Source organism: Heloderma suspectum, chromosome 17 (genome assembly GCF_057233095.1).
Source record: "Heloderma suspectum isolate Gila_16-S chromosome 17, 16-S_ref, whole genome shotgun sequence".
NCBI lineage: Eukaryota > Metazoa > Chordata > Lepidosauria > Squamata > Helodermatidae > Heloderma > Heloderma suspectum.
The window spans coordinates 7,587,253-7,602,511 of record NC_139474.1 but is presented as its reverse complement, the minus strand read 5'-3'; the positions used below and the strand labels follow the sequence as shown (position 1 = coordinate 7,602,511).

The 15,259-nt window shown below is 52.4% G+C and overlaps 1 protein-coding gene across 2 annotated transcripts in view; it reads left to right on the top strand.

Annotated features, from left to right (window-relative positions):
• Positions 1–1,812, top strand: part of TAGLN2 (transgelin 2) — a 30,871-nt gene extending 29,059 nt beyond the window's left edge. The window contains exons 5-6 of one of the 2 annotated variants that reach the window (XR_014786289.1): positions 250–699; positions 1,498–1,812. Coding sequence is in view for 1 of the 2 variants with exons in the window: in XM_084824037.1 (XP_084680163.1) it covers positions 250–391 (142 nt within the window). In the remaining variant the exon portion in view is untranslated. Of the gene's footprint in view, positions 1–249 lie in introns of both variants that reach the window. The other variant, XM_084824037.1, reaches the window with a different exon arrangement.
• The last annotated feature ends 13,447 nt before the right edge of the window (positions 1,813–15,259 follow it).

Here is a 15,259-nt window from a genome sequence, read left to right as displayed (position 1 = left end):
ATACTCTGCCAAGTTGGGACCAGCTGTGTCCTGCAGCTATCGATGTACAAACAGGCTCATGTGACCCGGAGGTCCTTTTAGATCTGGGCATAAAGGTAATGCAACGAGTGTTCAAAACTTGTGCATCCTTTAAAAAGAATCAACTCGCGTTGCCCGAGCAGGGCAGCAGAACTTGGCTTCCGCTCCGTCCGCTGGCACGGTGTTTCGAGCCGGCCTTTCCTCACGTCCTCTTTTTCTTTCCGCTTCCAGGAAATCCCAGGAGAACCGCAGGGCCTTCTCGGACGACAAGCTCAAGGAGGGGCAGAGCGTTATTGGGCTGCAGATGGGCACGAACCGGGGGGCATCTCAGGCGGGCATGACGGGTTACGGGATGCCGCGCCAGATCCTTTGAGCCCGGCCTGCCCCTCACTCCGTCCCTTGCCTCCAGCGCCTGATCTAAGAGAATCTCTCCAAATTGTGCTGCCGCCAGAAGCCTTAAAAGGGGAGGGGGTGTTGATAGGTTCCCTGTTTTTCCCACCCTCCTGTCCCCAATTACTGGGGTGTTCTCTCTTTTTTGGCTGCCCTTTTTTAATCCAGGTTTTTCTAGACCCAAATCCCCCCATTTTGGAATACACAACTGGAGTAAACACCCTCCCCCTCCCACCCTGCGCCCCCCCCCCCACACACACACACCTTGTCTCTCAAAATTATCTTAATGCTGTGGGTTTTTCTTCCACCCCCCACCCCCCCCCCAACCAAGCACATTTCACAATGCTGGGACCAAGAAAGAGGACGTGGGGGTGTCTCTCTCTCCGTTTTAATAACTTCTCCCCACCCGCCACAATCCCACAGGTTGTATGCCAAAACGGTTTTTCTAGTGGTCACATGCCTGTGGACCCCCCCGCCGGTCTCCCCACGCTTTTGAGGCCCAACTCTGGGGCATTTAAAAACCCGCTGTTCACATTCCAGCATCTGGCCTCCTAGAACGCTGATCCTATCTTTTAAATGGCAGCTTCTCCGGACCAAAAATCCCCGTTTGTCTATGGGACCCTGTCTTGACAGTCTTACAAAGCAGTCTGTCTACCAAGAAAACTGCACATGGCTATCTCTGAGATGTCAGCTCTCATGCTGTGTATCCTTTATTTTTTTAGTTAAGTTTTCCTGTGATGTCTAGCAGGCGCGCGTGCGCGCACACACACACACACACACACACACACACACACACACACACGTAAATCTCACCTGATCGGGGTAAACACCATTCCCCAACCTGGTGCCCTCCAAATGTTGTGGACTTCAACTCCCATCAGCCTCAGCCAGCATGGGCAATGATCTGGAATGCAGGGAGTTGTGGTCCCAAACATCTGGAGGGCGGCCAATGGGAGAAGGCTTAGGATAGCAGCATCTGGCAAGATCTCTCTGGAGAGCAAAAGGTGCCGTTCTTGGTGCTAGGTTCCAATTCTCCCCTACCACTTTCTTGGGTAGCTGCTTTTGCGGGGGGAGTGCTGTTAGTAAAAGGGGTGGGGGGTCTCTATAAGCTCCGGCGTTGCTTTCCCCATCTGCGCTTGGCTCCTTAGAATCAGCCACCAAGAGGAAACGCCCGAGTTCTCCGTCGCTGTTTTTCCTGCCCAGATGTGTTTTGCAGCCTGGCCTGTTCAGAGCCGTCTCCGCAGAAGACGCAGAGACGTTGCGTCCGTTGCGTCCTCTTCGGGGCGAAGGCACAGCTTGCCGAGCTGAACTCTTTTACACTATGTGGCGTTCTTACCTGTGGAATGTACTCTGCCCCAAGGTTAACTGATAAGCAATAAACATTACTCAATTCTTTGTTTATAATCCCCTGTACTCTCTGGGATTGGGCGGGGGGGAGAAGTCTTGGCTTTACAGACAAGGGGTGTCAGAAGCACTTTCACGAGTCTCCCGGCCGGGGCGGTGGGGAGCAGACGACCGATTAAAACTGGATCGGGAAGCCTAGCCATCAAAGTTTCACCTCGACCTGAGAGCTTACCCCAGACCCTCTTTCAGAGGGCCACATTCCATTTCCGAGAAGTTCTCGGGGGCCACTTTCCATTGGTGGGCGGGGCTGCAGGCAAAAAGGGGCGGGACCAAAACATCAGCCTATTCTAGCTTCAAGCCCTTACTGCCCATAGCTAAGCCTTAGGAGAGGCATTTCACCCTTGTAGAACCGGGCGGGAAAATAGCACAAAAACGAGGAAACCACCAAACGATTGGAGCCTGGGGGAAAGGGGGTGTGGCCTCCCCCCCCCCCCCGAGAGCTGGATTTGGACCCTGGGCCTGAGGCTTTGCACTCCCTGGCTTCGAGTGTCTTTGTTGCAGCCTTGCATCTTCACACACCCCGCCTCCCCCCAACCTGGCCCCCAGTTTATAAAATGGGAACCATGTGTGGGTTGATGTGAGCATAAGCCGCTTCTAAAATGAGACCCAAGGGCGATATCAACAGGTTTAGGGGCACAGTGTCTCTTTGAGGGGGTAGTCTCGGCTTGGGAAATGCCTCGTGCAAGTTCCCCTGTGGTGCGAATCACAGATGGGCAGAAGGTAGATAGAGATCAAGTGGCACATCTCCAGCTGATTTGCAGTCCACCGGCAAGGCTTTTCAGGCTCCCGGGTACTTAACCATGGTGGCAAAACAACCCCCGCCCCGAAATCAGACTGGAACTGAAGAAACCTCCAGGTAACCAGGAGTGGATTTTCTGTGTGGAAGGGCTGTGAACGCAGCTCCGTCTTGCTACTCCAAACCTTTTAATTCTAACTTGTACACTGAAAAACTGGACATCTGCACTCCTTTAATTCTCCGGATTCTTTTAATTCTAAGCGGATGTCTTTTGCATCCAGTTCCGGTTGGTGGAACTCAAAGGTTCTAGTAAAAAAATACAGCGGAGGTCCCGCAAGCCAAACGTCAGCCTACCCCTGGCATCAGTCAAACTTTGTCTAGGCCTTGTACGAAGCTGTGTGATGCCAAACTGGGCCCGGGGTTCTGTCCGGCATTTGCTTTCTTCTAGTGCTGTGCTGAAAATTTCTCCCATGTTTTTTTCCCGACCTTTCTCATTCAATTTGACAGAGGAGAAATTGCTTCTGAAAAGAAATTCAATGGTGAAGAAATTTTGGAGAATTCTCACGGGCTGGGTTTGGGTTTCTTGGGCTAATCTTACTGAGGAGATGGCCGAGGAGTGAGTGCAAATGTCCATTTTTTTTAGTGTACAATCATCTCTCTGGCTGCCTGTGGCCTCCTCAGCTTCCTACACTTCAGTATAAGCCCAGTTTAAGGCACCATGAGGTAATTCCTCCCATAGAGCTTTTTCAGGTCAGGATGTGCTGGCAGCCTATAAAACATCCTGAATGAGGCAGAACAATGGAAACCTCTTTCATGGGGGGAGAAAACTTTCAGGAAATTGGAGGACCGATTTTGGCAGAGCACGAACTCTGCCTCATCTGTGGAGCCGGACACAACACTGCCTCCACCTGCATTGTGGTGGATGCAAGTGGGGGGCCGACCTGCCAAGACAGTTGATGCTGTTGCAGCACGAAGACCCCCCAAAACCCTCGCCAAAAAAGCAAGAAGCTGTGCTACGAGCCCTGCCAATGGGGAGCCCTCCCTGGGAGAAACGAGAATTTCTCCTCCCCCTGGAGAAATTCGGTGAAATTGTCTCCCAAATGTCTCTGCCCATATGTAAGGTGGAGAATTTCAAGAGGCCGCATGCACACGGCTCTGCTTTCTACGATTATTCCCATTGCGTGATCCAGAAAGTCCAGGGAACCTTCATGTAACGCATATGCTCTACCACTGAGTTACGGCCCCTCTAACTACACCCATTATTTAAAATATTTCTGGACCGCCTTCCATCCTCAGATCGCAGAGCTGTGTACAAAATCTATTTAAAACTGTCAAGGCACAAAGATGGAAAGAGATAACATAGAAAACTCGAAACAATAGCAAACTAAATCTATCGAGCGAGGTATTAACACCGGTCAATGCCTGGGGATGAGTTTTCGATAGGCGCCTAAACTCCCTCAAGGATGGTGCTCATTGCATCGCAGGGAAAGAATTCCCAAGCAGGAGGCCACAACCAAAAAGGCCCTACCTATGTTTGCTGTCCTGTTACCTGCGTAGATACAGCTGACAACAGAGAGGCCCTAATCTGTGGATCTCAGCAAACTGGGCAGGGTGATACGAGAGAAGGCACTCCCTCAGGTAGCTTGATCCCAAGTTGTTCAGGGCCTTCCATGTCCTTGACAGCACCTTGAACCTGGTCCGGTAATCTATGGGCAGCCAGTGCAGTTCACTGAGCAAAGGTGTAACATGCCCCACTTGGCAACCTACCTGCCAAATTCACTAGCTGCAGTTTCTGGACCAGTCTCGGGGGAAGCCCCCACGTCGCTGGCATCATGGTAACCCACTCTTGAGGCGGCCAAGGCAGGGATTTCCCACCGCCTCTGCTCATCGGCCATTCCCCTAGTTCAAAGAACTGGAGATGAGGTTGGGAAAAGTCCTTCTAAGGGTGAACAACAGGGGTGGGGAACCACAACCCTTGAGGCCAAATCCAGCCCTCAGAGGGCCACAGCCCTTTCCCCTGGCTCATCATTTGGGCGGTTTTGTGGTTCTTCTGCAGTTCCTAAACCTCGGCTGCTGGCAGCAAGACCTTCAAGCAGAGCTGTGCGCATGCAGCCTCTTGGAATCCTCCACCTTACTCGCGAGCAGAGAAATTGGGGAGATAATTTCGCTGAAATCTCTCCAGGGGGAGGAGAAATCCTCCACCGTTTCTCCCAGGTAGGGCTCCCCATTGGCAGGGCTCGTAGCACAGCTTCTGTCTTTTTTGGCGAGGGTTTTGGGGGGTCTTCGTGCTGCAACCGCATCAACTGTCTTGGCAGGCCAGCCCCCCACTTGCATCCACCACAAGGCAGATGGGGGAAGCATGGGGTCCAGCTCCAGGGATGAGGCGGAGTTCGTGCTCTGCCAAAATCTGCCCTCCAATTTCCCGAAAGTTTTCTCTCTGCATGAAAGAGGCCTCCATTGTTCTGCCTCATTCTCTGGGTGTTTTATATTTTATTTTTGTGGTGTTTTGAAGCTTACCTGGTCACAGGTAGCCTCCCAGGCTGCCTGCATGTCCTAATCTGAAGAAGTCTTGTGGGAGGAATTACCTCATGGTGTCTTAACTGGGCTTTAAGCAGGGAAGCTGAGGAGGCTACCGGCGGCCAGCGGGATGATTGTGCAATGAAAAACAGGACACCTGTGCTCATTCCTCAGCCACCTCCTAAGTAAGGTCAGGCCAAGAAACCCACCCCATGAGAATTTCTTGGAAATTTATTCATTAATTTTCATAAGCAATTTCTATCGCATTGAATGAGAACGGCCGGAAAAAACGTGGGAGAAGTTTTCGGCACAGTGCAGCCTTCAAGCTACCGTATGCCAATATTTTTTGTACCTTGGCCCCGCCCACTTGGGCTTGGGCTCCACCCACCGCCAGAATGCGGCCCCCGAGAGCTGCTCCAAAATGGAATGCAGGCGGCCCTCAGGCTGGAAGACAGTTGCGCCCTTGCCATAAACCCTCCTGTCCAAGTAGGGCAATGCAATAGCTATAGGGCAAGCTTCCAGTTTCTCACTGCTCCAAGGTGCAATGTCCTGCTCCTCAGCCAGGAACTGGAGTTAATTGGTGTTAACTAACTCCAGCCCCTAGTTCCTTGGGAACAAGGCCTTTTGTTTTCGTCCAGGCTGGGCTCCCTGCCAAAGGCCTCTCCCAGCATTCAGTGAGCAATAGTAGCTTGTTCTGTTGGGGCGGGGAGGGGGGTCGTTCATACTTTCTGCCTGCAGGGAATCCTTTCCACCCAGAACATCAGTACCCTGCAAAGGAATCTGGGTAGCACTGGCTGGTTAAGTCCTACAAGTGTACTTGACGGGGTTCTTGGTTTGGTATTTGCTGGTATTTACAGCAAGGCACCCTCAAGTTAGGCTTGAATTGGGAATCAGTCCTGCCATGAAATGTTGCAGCGTCCCTGTTCGCCATCTAACCCACCCCTGCCTTCTGCTGTGATACCCTGGTCCCGTGCTTCCTCTCGTCCAATTTTCCCTTTCTCCCCCGCCAGAAGAGTTGGTCAGAGTGGATTTGGAGAACGAATTCTCTCGCTGCGGCTGCTTTCTCTCTTCTGCCTGCCCGCGTGATAACTTGATTTGCAAAACTTTTAAAAGAATTTCGGAGTGGGGGGAAGCAGTGGGAAATGTGTGGCGTGCATGTGTTCATCATGACTCCACAGCCACACTCACAAGGAGAGCCCCAAACTGCAAGTGGCTGGGTTGATCCATCCATCCATCCATCTCTCTCTCTGCCTCCCTCCCGCAAGTGGCTGGGTTGATCCATCCATCCATCCATCCATCTCTCTCTCTGCCTCCCTCCCTTCGTCTCTCTCTGTGCATATGGGTGCATGCATTATAGGCATCTTTTGTAAAGCAAATGGGTCTTAATTACCCATTCAAGTTCACGCCACCCCCAACTGCTTTGTGCCAGGGATAGCTCACAACATTATGTTCCTGGCAAAATCCATCCCGCAGTGGCTGTTCGCCTTGCTGCTAAGCTCAGAGGGAAACAGGAAGTCCGAGAGAGGCAGCGTGGTTCCTTGCTAGTCAAAAAGTCCCAGGGCTTCGACCCCGTGGGCCCTGCTTCTGCTACACCCCGGAGTGGGAGATTCACTGTGCTGTGAAACTGGGCAGGACAGAAAGTCGATCTCCAGATGTTTGGGACGTCAACTCCCAGCGTCCCTGAGCATTGGCCATGCTGGCAGGGGCTTCTGGGAGCAGAAATCCTGAACATCTGGAGCTCTCCCACCTGCCCACCCATGCTGCACAGGGTGTTGGCAGAAGTAACACTGAGCAAGCAACCCGGCATGTGAGGGTTTACGCTTGGCTTGTGGCAGCTTCCGCCTTTTGGGGGGGGGTGTCTGTGTCCCCAAGGGGTGTGTCTGTATTTGCTCTTCACAGGACAAGCGTGTCAGCTGAGCTGGATCAAGGCCTCCTCTGTTTAAATGTGGGGCGTACTCCCTCTGCTGCTGCAGTAGTCTTCCGTACGTTCCTAAGAGGCTCTGTATCTCAGTCAATTGAGGCTGGTGGCTGTGATGTCGGTGGAGCGGTAAATCCGCTCTGGGCTTAAGCCAGAACTCTTGAGGAGCGATCCGAGGTGCTGAACCCTGTCCCCCAAATGGGTTCAGCACCTTGGACAGCTCCATTAGAGTTCTGGCTGAGACCCAGAGCGGATTCCCAGCCCCACTGACATCACAGCCACCAGTCTCCACTGCTCCTAACCTAGTTCGGGACCTGACCCAGGGCTCTGCCCCAGGGCTCTGCCCCAGAAGCTGTTACATGTGAGATCTGGATGCGTTTCCAGGGCATCTGCTCCAGCCTCAAGCCCTGTGTTTCCTTTATTATGAAGATGTATTACATGTTTCAGGGGACTGGAAACAAAGCCATAGGAAGAGAGACTGAAAGAACTGGGCGTGATTAGCCTTGAGAAGAGAAGACTGAAGGGAGATAGGGTAGCACTCTTCAAAGGTTTGAAAGGTTGTCACAGAGAGGAAGGCCAGGATCTCTTCTCTATCATCCAAGAGTGCAGGACACGGAATAATGGGCTCACGTTACAGGAAGCCAGGTTCCAGCTGAACATCGGGAAAAACTTCCTGTCTGTCAGAGCAATACAACAATGGAACCAATTGCCTAGGGAGGTGGCGGGCTCTCCCACAGTGGAGGCATTCAAGACGAGGCTGGACAGCCATCTGTCAGGGATGCTCTGACTTGGATTCCTGCAGTGAGCAGGGGGTTGGACTCGATGGCCTTGTAGGCCCCTTCCAGCCCTACTCTTCTATGATTCTATGATTTCTATACTGCCCCATACCTAAAGCTCTCTGGACAGGTTTACAGAAGTTAAAGCATTAAATTACAGTATAAATGATACCATTTCGAGCAGCCTTTCCCTAACCGGGCGCCCTCCTGACTGGGGTGTGCTGGGCTCTGTAGTCCCACACATCTGGAGGGTGGGACTACAGGGATCATAGAATAGTCATACAATAGTAGGGTTGCAAGGGGGCCTATAAGACCAGAGTTGGATGCCAACTCTGGATTACAAAAATGCACCAGATGGTGGAGAGTGAAAGTAGAATGTCTTCAGGTGGAGCTAGGACATCGGAAGCTGCCTTGTATGGAGTCAAACCCGCAATCCATCTAGCCCAGTATTGTTGACATTGACTGGCAGCAGCGGCTTTCCAGGGTTTCAGGCTACAGCTCTTCCCGAAGTTTCTAGTCCTCATGGCTCTGGGAAAAATGCTAATTTAAGTAGGGGCATAGGAAGCTGACTTATATCGAGTCAGACCCTGGGTCCACCTAGCCCAGTACTGTCGACACTGACTGGCAGCAGCGGCTCTCCAGGGTTTCAGGCAGGATTCTTTCCTAGCCTTGCCTGGAGAAGCTGGGGATCGAACCCGGGACCTTCTGCATGCAAAGCAGATTCTCTCCTTCTGAGCTACAGCCCCTCTGCGTCAAGGAAGATAAAATGTTGCCTTCCAGCAGCTTAGATTATTTTTCCATCTAGTCCAGCATTTCGGCTGCCCTAATACGGAGTCCGATAACTGGTCTGTCTAGCTCAGGGGTGGGAAACCTGCAGGCTCTCCAGATAATCATCACAACTCCAACTCCCATCATCCCTGCCCATTGGCCATGCTGGCTGGGCTGATAGGAGTTGGGTTCCAACATCTGGAGCCTACTGGCAGCAGTCTTCCGGAGTTTTGGGTGTGGAGGTGGCGGTGTCTTTCCAAGTTCCTTCCAACTGGAGATGCCAGGGACTGGACCTGGGACATGCAAAGCAGGTGGTCCATCTCCAGTTCACAGTCCATCCCAGTGATAATTCAACAGGAGAAGCGGCCTCGCCATTCCTGGAGCCCGTGAAGCCAAGCAGTGCCTCTGAGCATGTGTGTGTCCGATGAGGTGCATTTCCTCGCCTCATCCCACCCCTGGCATTAACGGGACCAGGCCTCCCTGCGGGAAGACGGCGCTTCAGCTCTGGGGCTTGCAAATTACCTAACCACCAAAACGAAGCGCCGATTGAGCTGAGAGAGGATCCAGCCACAAGTCCCTGGCCTCCTGCCAAGGTGGCCGCAGCGCACCAAGGATTGGCAAGGAAGGCGGCGCAAACTCCCGAACGAATGAGTCACTTCCCGCCATTCAGATAGTGGAAAATCACAACGCGGGGCAGGGGGGGATGGCCTGAGGAGGGGTGGGCTGCTCTGATGAGGAAATGTCGCTGGAAAAGAGAGAGAGGAATCGGACACGCTGGCAAATGTTCACTTGCTGGGGACAACAACTCAAGACAGAGCGGGAGCCGGGGAAACATGTCGGTAAAAGCCCTTCGAAAAGCTCCGAGGAGGTGCTCGAATGTTCTGACCAATTTTTCCCTTCCATTTCTAACCAAAGTTGGGCTCAGTCTGGACTGGGTAGGAGAAACCTCAGAGCGGCAGGTGTCCTCTTTTACAGAAGGCAGGCCTCTATTTGAAGGGCTCCGGATGATCCTCTAATTCGAAGGCGTCGGGGTCGGCGTGTTTGGGCACTTGCTGAGGGCCCACCGCCCAGCAGGGGCCCACTGACAAAGGCTCCCAGGATTTGCACCTCCCCTTCGCCATTGCAACCTGCTTGTTCCCCTGCCTCTCGCTCCAGCCCAGACAACGGAGGTGGTGAGAAGGAGGAGAAGGGGGTGCCGCGGCCTGCTTGCTCCCTGGCTCTCTGCCTGTCAGGCAAGCAAGCGGCGGCCATGATGAGGAAGAGGAGAGGGAGCAAGAACACCCAGAGACCATGGCGGTGAGAAGGTGGACTAGCCGAGGGAGGGGGCATTGAGGTGTCTTGTCCAACGTCCTCCAAAACCTCTCTTTGAAGGGCTGTCCAGCCCAGTTCTGGTTTAAAAATAAAGAACCGTAAGAATTGTTGCCCATCCAAAATTAGCCCTTGAACAACAGACTGAACAGGCGGACACACCGTTCGCCTAGTCTCAGGCTTTCCCCAGTACAGCAAGACGGACTACATTGAATTTGCGGTCGTCATTTCCAAATTCGCAGCTCTACGTATAAATCAGCACATGCAAATTGTGTGCAAGTGCGCGTCCTCTTTTGTCCGTCCTTTTGAGGACGCATTTCCTCTGTTTTGAGCGATTCAGAAGCGGGCACCCGTACCGGTAGCCCAAACCTTTTCACGGGCTTCTCCGCCCCTTGCGGCGATGCAGTTTCACATTTGCCACTTCCTCAAGAGGCAGGGAGTTCCCAGGGGCAGGGTGGGCCCGATTTCCTTCGAAAAGACAGAGGGCCCCCGCGTCTGCTGGAGTCCCTCCTGAGATCCCTCTGCAAAAATCCACCTTGCTCAAGTCCCTCTCGAGCAAGGAAAGGCTGTTTGGGTTTGCAGCCGATCACCTGGCCTTTAAGCGGCCGATCGGCCGCCTGGGCTCACGGCCTGTTTACTTGGTAACGTTTGTGCCAAATACGCGCCCCTCAGCCCAGGAAGCAGCGACAAGGCCTGGCTTCCAACCGCCCGAGCAGGTTATGAGCTGCGCTTGGCTTGTCATCCCAGCAGCTGCAAAACCTCTCTGGCAAACGGCGATGAGATTAGCTGAAATCTGTTGCTGAGCGAAGCCGCCTTTTCCCTTCTTGTTTGTGGCTTCCATTGTGCATGGGTGTGAGCGTGTGCGCGAGACAGAAAATAAATGAAGCCATCCTCTTTCGTTCAGTTACTACAGAGAACATTTAAGCTTGCTTAATAGTTAACCCTCTCCGACGCAGGAGCCTGCCCCTTAATGCCAGCGGTGTAGGAGACGGCTGAGATGATTTAGTAGTGAAAGGCACTCTGCACGTGATCTATGGTGCTCTTGTGTCTCGCTAACACACATATTCCCAAACTTATCCTTGGCACTGGAAACCCTTCTCCCCCCCACCCCAAAAAAGCCCTGCATGCCTTTTGTTTTGTTTTCTAATTTTTCCTGAGGGTGAAGAGGCATCGGGGGGGGGGGGCTGGGATCTGCCACGGATGCCTCCTTCGGCTCCTGGGAAACGGCGGCTGTGACGGAGCACTGTGGGAACCCGCTAGGAATGCGGCAGACAGCTGTCCCAGTCTGGGCTGCTATGGTTTCATAATCCCTCGGCCCCGTTTCGTGCCGGACGCGGACTGTGCCTTTGCAAGAGTTTCTTGCCGCTCCGTGGCTTCACAATGGAAAGGCCTGACCTCGGGGGAGGTGGTGGTAGTGGTGTAACTGAACTCCCGAAAGCAGTGCTAGGAGCGGGATGTGTGTGTGTGAGCGTGTCTACCCCTGTCTGGGTTTTGTGGCAGATTAGGCCTTACCCTCTCTCCCAGCTCGCTGGGACTTGTGCCATGTGCATAGCAACGGTCAAGAATGAGCCAAGGTGTACATACTTCAAAAAAACACAACAGTGTATTTTTGGATGTTTGAACGACCCCATCGAACTCTCGGTCCAGGTGGTAAGAGAGTGCTTGAAGAAACAAGCAAACCCCGGATCCTTTTAAGCTTTCTGAGCCTTCTTCCAGCTGGCCCGTGGTTTCTCATCGAGAAATCCAAGCTGTACGTTTTTCCTGGTTCGGAGGTGGCTGCTGTTCCAAAAACGTTCTGAATTTCAGACGCGGGCCACTCCCAACCTGTAGCTCTTGGCCTTGTTTGGTCCTCAACAGAAACCTAAGCCCTGCTTTTAAAGGTTTTATTGAGTATTTCACACTCTCTCTTTTATTCAGCCTCTCTTCTTCTCACCCCGGGGGGGAAAAAAAACCCTAAAGGGAAAAGAAGAAAATGGTAGATCCAAGTGTTGCGCAGATAACACTCTACTAGATTATTCTTCTGATGTAGGAAGATAATCACACATTCCCAAGGCTTGCAAGGTCTGATATTTTCTGAGTGCTCAAGATCAGTGGCGCAGTGGACCCAGGGTTTGCAGGGACGCAACGCCAGGACTTTTTTATTAGCAGGGACGCTGATGTCATCTGTCACCTGCCTAGACTTCCCTGTTCCCTCCCAGTTTAGCAGCAATCCTCAGGGTTGCTGGGGCAGAAATGGATTTTCCCATTCGCTTGACAGAAGGCCTGCTCCTCGTGGGGAGGAGAACTTCTAGATCTGGTTTGGCTGGCTGGCTGGCTGGCTGGGGCATGCTGGGAGTTGTAGGCCTTTTTTCTGTCTGAACATACATAGGATTGTGCTTAGGATTGCGCTCTGGCCCTTTAGGCAGAGTCAGCGGCAGGAACAGCCGTTGTAGACGGAGTTAGTCCATGCATAGATGGAGTTAGCCAGGCCAGGTAGAAACAGCTAGGTAGAGGAACAAGGACCAGGTCTTGCAGGACTCAGAGCACAGTATGTCTAGATCGGGGGTGCATAACCTCCTGCTCGGGGGGCTCCCCAGAAAGCCCCGCCCCCTTTCCCCCAACAACCGATCATTTGATGGTTCCCTAACTGTTCTGCAGTAACTGTTCTACTGGTTTTCCCAGTAGTAATGTATGGCTGTGAGAGCTGGACTATAAGGAAGGCTGAGCGCCGAAGAATCGATGCTTTCGAACTGTGGTGCTGGAGAAGACTCTTACGAGTCCCCTGGACTGCAAGGAGGTCAAATCAGTCCATCCTAAAGGAAATCAACCCTGAGTGCTCATTGGAAGGACAGATAATGAAGCTGAAGCTCCAGTATTTTGGCCACCTAATGCGAAGAGAAAACTCCCTGGAAAAGACCCTGATGCTGGGAAAGACGGAAGGCAAAAGGAGAAGGGGACGGCAGAGGATGAGATGGCTAGATAGCATCACGGATGCAATGAATATGAACTTGAGCACGCTCCGGGAGAGAGCGCAGGACAGGAAGGCCTGGCGTGCTATGGTCCATGGGGTCACGAAGAGTCGGACACGACTGAACGACTGAACAACAACAACAAATAACTGTTCTGCAGCTTTTTAACCATTCTAAAAGGTTGAAATGCTTTTCCTAAGGCAGACTTTTTGGCAGTCAGAGCACTAAGTTCCAATATGCTGGAATGTTTTGTATTTTTGGCCCTGCCCCTTCTGCCTTCTGCCCCGCCCATCCCTGGCACGCGGCCCCCGAGAACGTTTCCGAAACGGAATTCAGCCCTTGGGTCGAAAAAGGTTCGACATTTCTGAACTACCCTGTTGCCCTCAGATGGGCTGTGCGCGGGACGATGTCATTCCTTTGGCCCCGCCCCTTTTGCCTTGGCCACACCCACCACAGGCTGCAGCCCCCGAGAGCCCTGTTGCCTGCCACCAGTTCGCACCTGAACAGCAGACCAAGCATGCAAGTGCACAGGCTGCCTGGGCGACAGTCTTCCCCACTGAGGGGGAACGTCCCGTATTTTTATTTAAGTTGCAATCATCTCTAAATCTGCGTCTATCCATACAAATTAGCATACGCGACTGTGATGAGAACCAGGCTCCTATTTCGTCCTCTTGATGGTGGGAGGGGCGATTTCGGTGATGCACACCGCGTTGTGCGTTCCCTGGCCGTTTCCCAAAGCGGAAGTGCGTCTCCACAAACCTGAATACACCCACACGTGCGCAAAGAGCACTCCGGAAAACACGAGTGCCGCTTTGGTGTCCCCCCGCCCCCCGGCACACGCACAAGCACACAATGCCTTCAGAAACATCCGTCAGCTGTGGTCCTCGAACTCGACGCTACTCCAGCAAAGGGCCTGGGCTGTTTCAGTTGGGGACGGATGTTACTAGCGCCCCCAGCAGCAGCTACCCAGTTGGACCCTGGCCAGCTTTGTCACGCATTCCAGTTTCCCTGGCATTGGACATGCGGAGGAAAACATTAGCAGGGCCTTCTCCATGGCTCAGCAGTCCTGGTGTACATTAGTGGGGGAAGTGGATGGGGTGGGTGAGGAGGAGGAATACCCTTCAATTAAAAGCAGCAACACTTGAGAAAGCTGCCTTATGCTGACTCAATCCCTTGGTCCACCTGGCCCAGTACTGTTGACACTGACTGGCAGCAGCAGCTCTTTCAGGCAAGGTTTTTTCCAGCCGTGCCTGGAGATGTCGGGGATCGAACCTGCGCCCTTCTGCATGCAAAGCAGGGGCTTTACCACTGAGTTACGGCCCCTACGTGGTCTAAGGCATCTGGAAGGCCCCAGGTTGGCAGAAGTCTATCTTAGCTGTTCCATCACATAAAGAAAGAAGCAGCAGCAGCTCTGGTCTGCTTTCTGCGAAGAGAGCCTTGTGGGGAGATGGTTCGCGTGCCCCCTCGTGGCCACACATGCAAAATGGATGTCTCCGGCATGTAATAAGAACAGAACAATAACAGTACTTAACAGAGAGTACTTCCAAGTGTTCTTCGGATGCATTGTAGCAGCAACCCCATCAGGCAGCCTTCCCCAACCTGGCCCCCTCCAGATGTTTCGGACTTCCCCATCAGCTCCTGCAAACATGGCCAACAGCTGGGAATCCTGCAAGTCATAGTCCAAAATATCTGGAGGGAACCAGGTTGGGGAAGTCTGCTGTGAAGTACGTGGGTGTTGTTATCCCCCCAACCACATCCACATATCGTGGATGTGGGGGAACTGACATAGGGTGGCCGTGTGTCCTCTTTCACAGAGTCCTCTATTTGAAGGGCAGCCCAGCCCAAGTCCGGTTTAAAGAGAACGAACCTCAGAAGGAAGAGCAAAAGGGCCTTGAAATTGCCCATCAAAAACACCCGGACAGCAGATTGAGCCAGGCACACAGACCACAGTCTTCCACACTATGGTGAGATGTCCTCCATGTCTACTTAAAAATTATAATTATTATTTCTGAATGTGCATCTATACATATAAATTAGCACATGCAAAGTTTATGCACGGCTGCTCTCTTTTGGGGGGGATTCACAAGCGGCCACCCTGAGTGGCTTGGATAAGGCCACGTAGTGAATTCACAGCAGAGGTGAGAGTCAAACCGAGGACTTCCAGATTTGTTGCTCAGTCTCTTAAGGTGAAATCCTTTGCATGTTTAGACAGAAAAAAGTCCTACAAGTCCCAGCATCTCCCAGCCAGCCATGTCACTCACTTTCATTCTCCTGAACCAGGCAATTTGCAAGGCAATTTGCAGGGCAATTGACAAAATCACCAAAAATAGAATCAAAACAGATTGCATTATTATTATTAATAAGAATAAACAACACAGTAGAGAATGTAACATTGAAGCTAGTCTTGAAGCAACAGTTGGGCAAGGCATTGTGAAAAGCCCTTGGAGAAGTAGAAATTATGGATGTTTAAACAAAA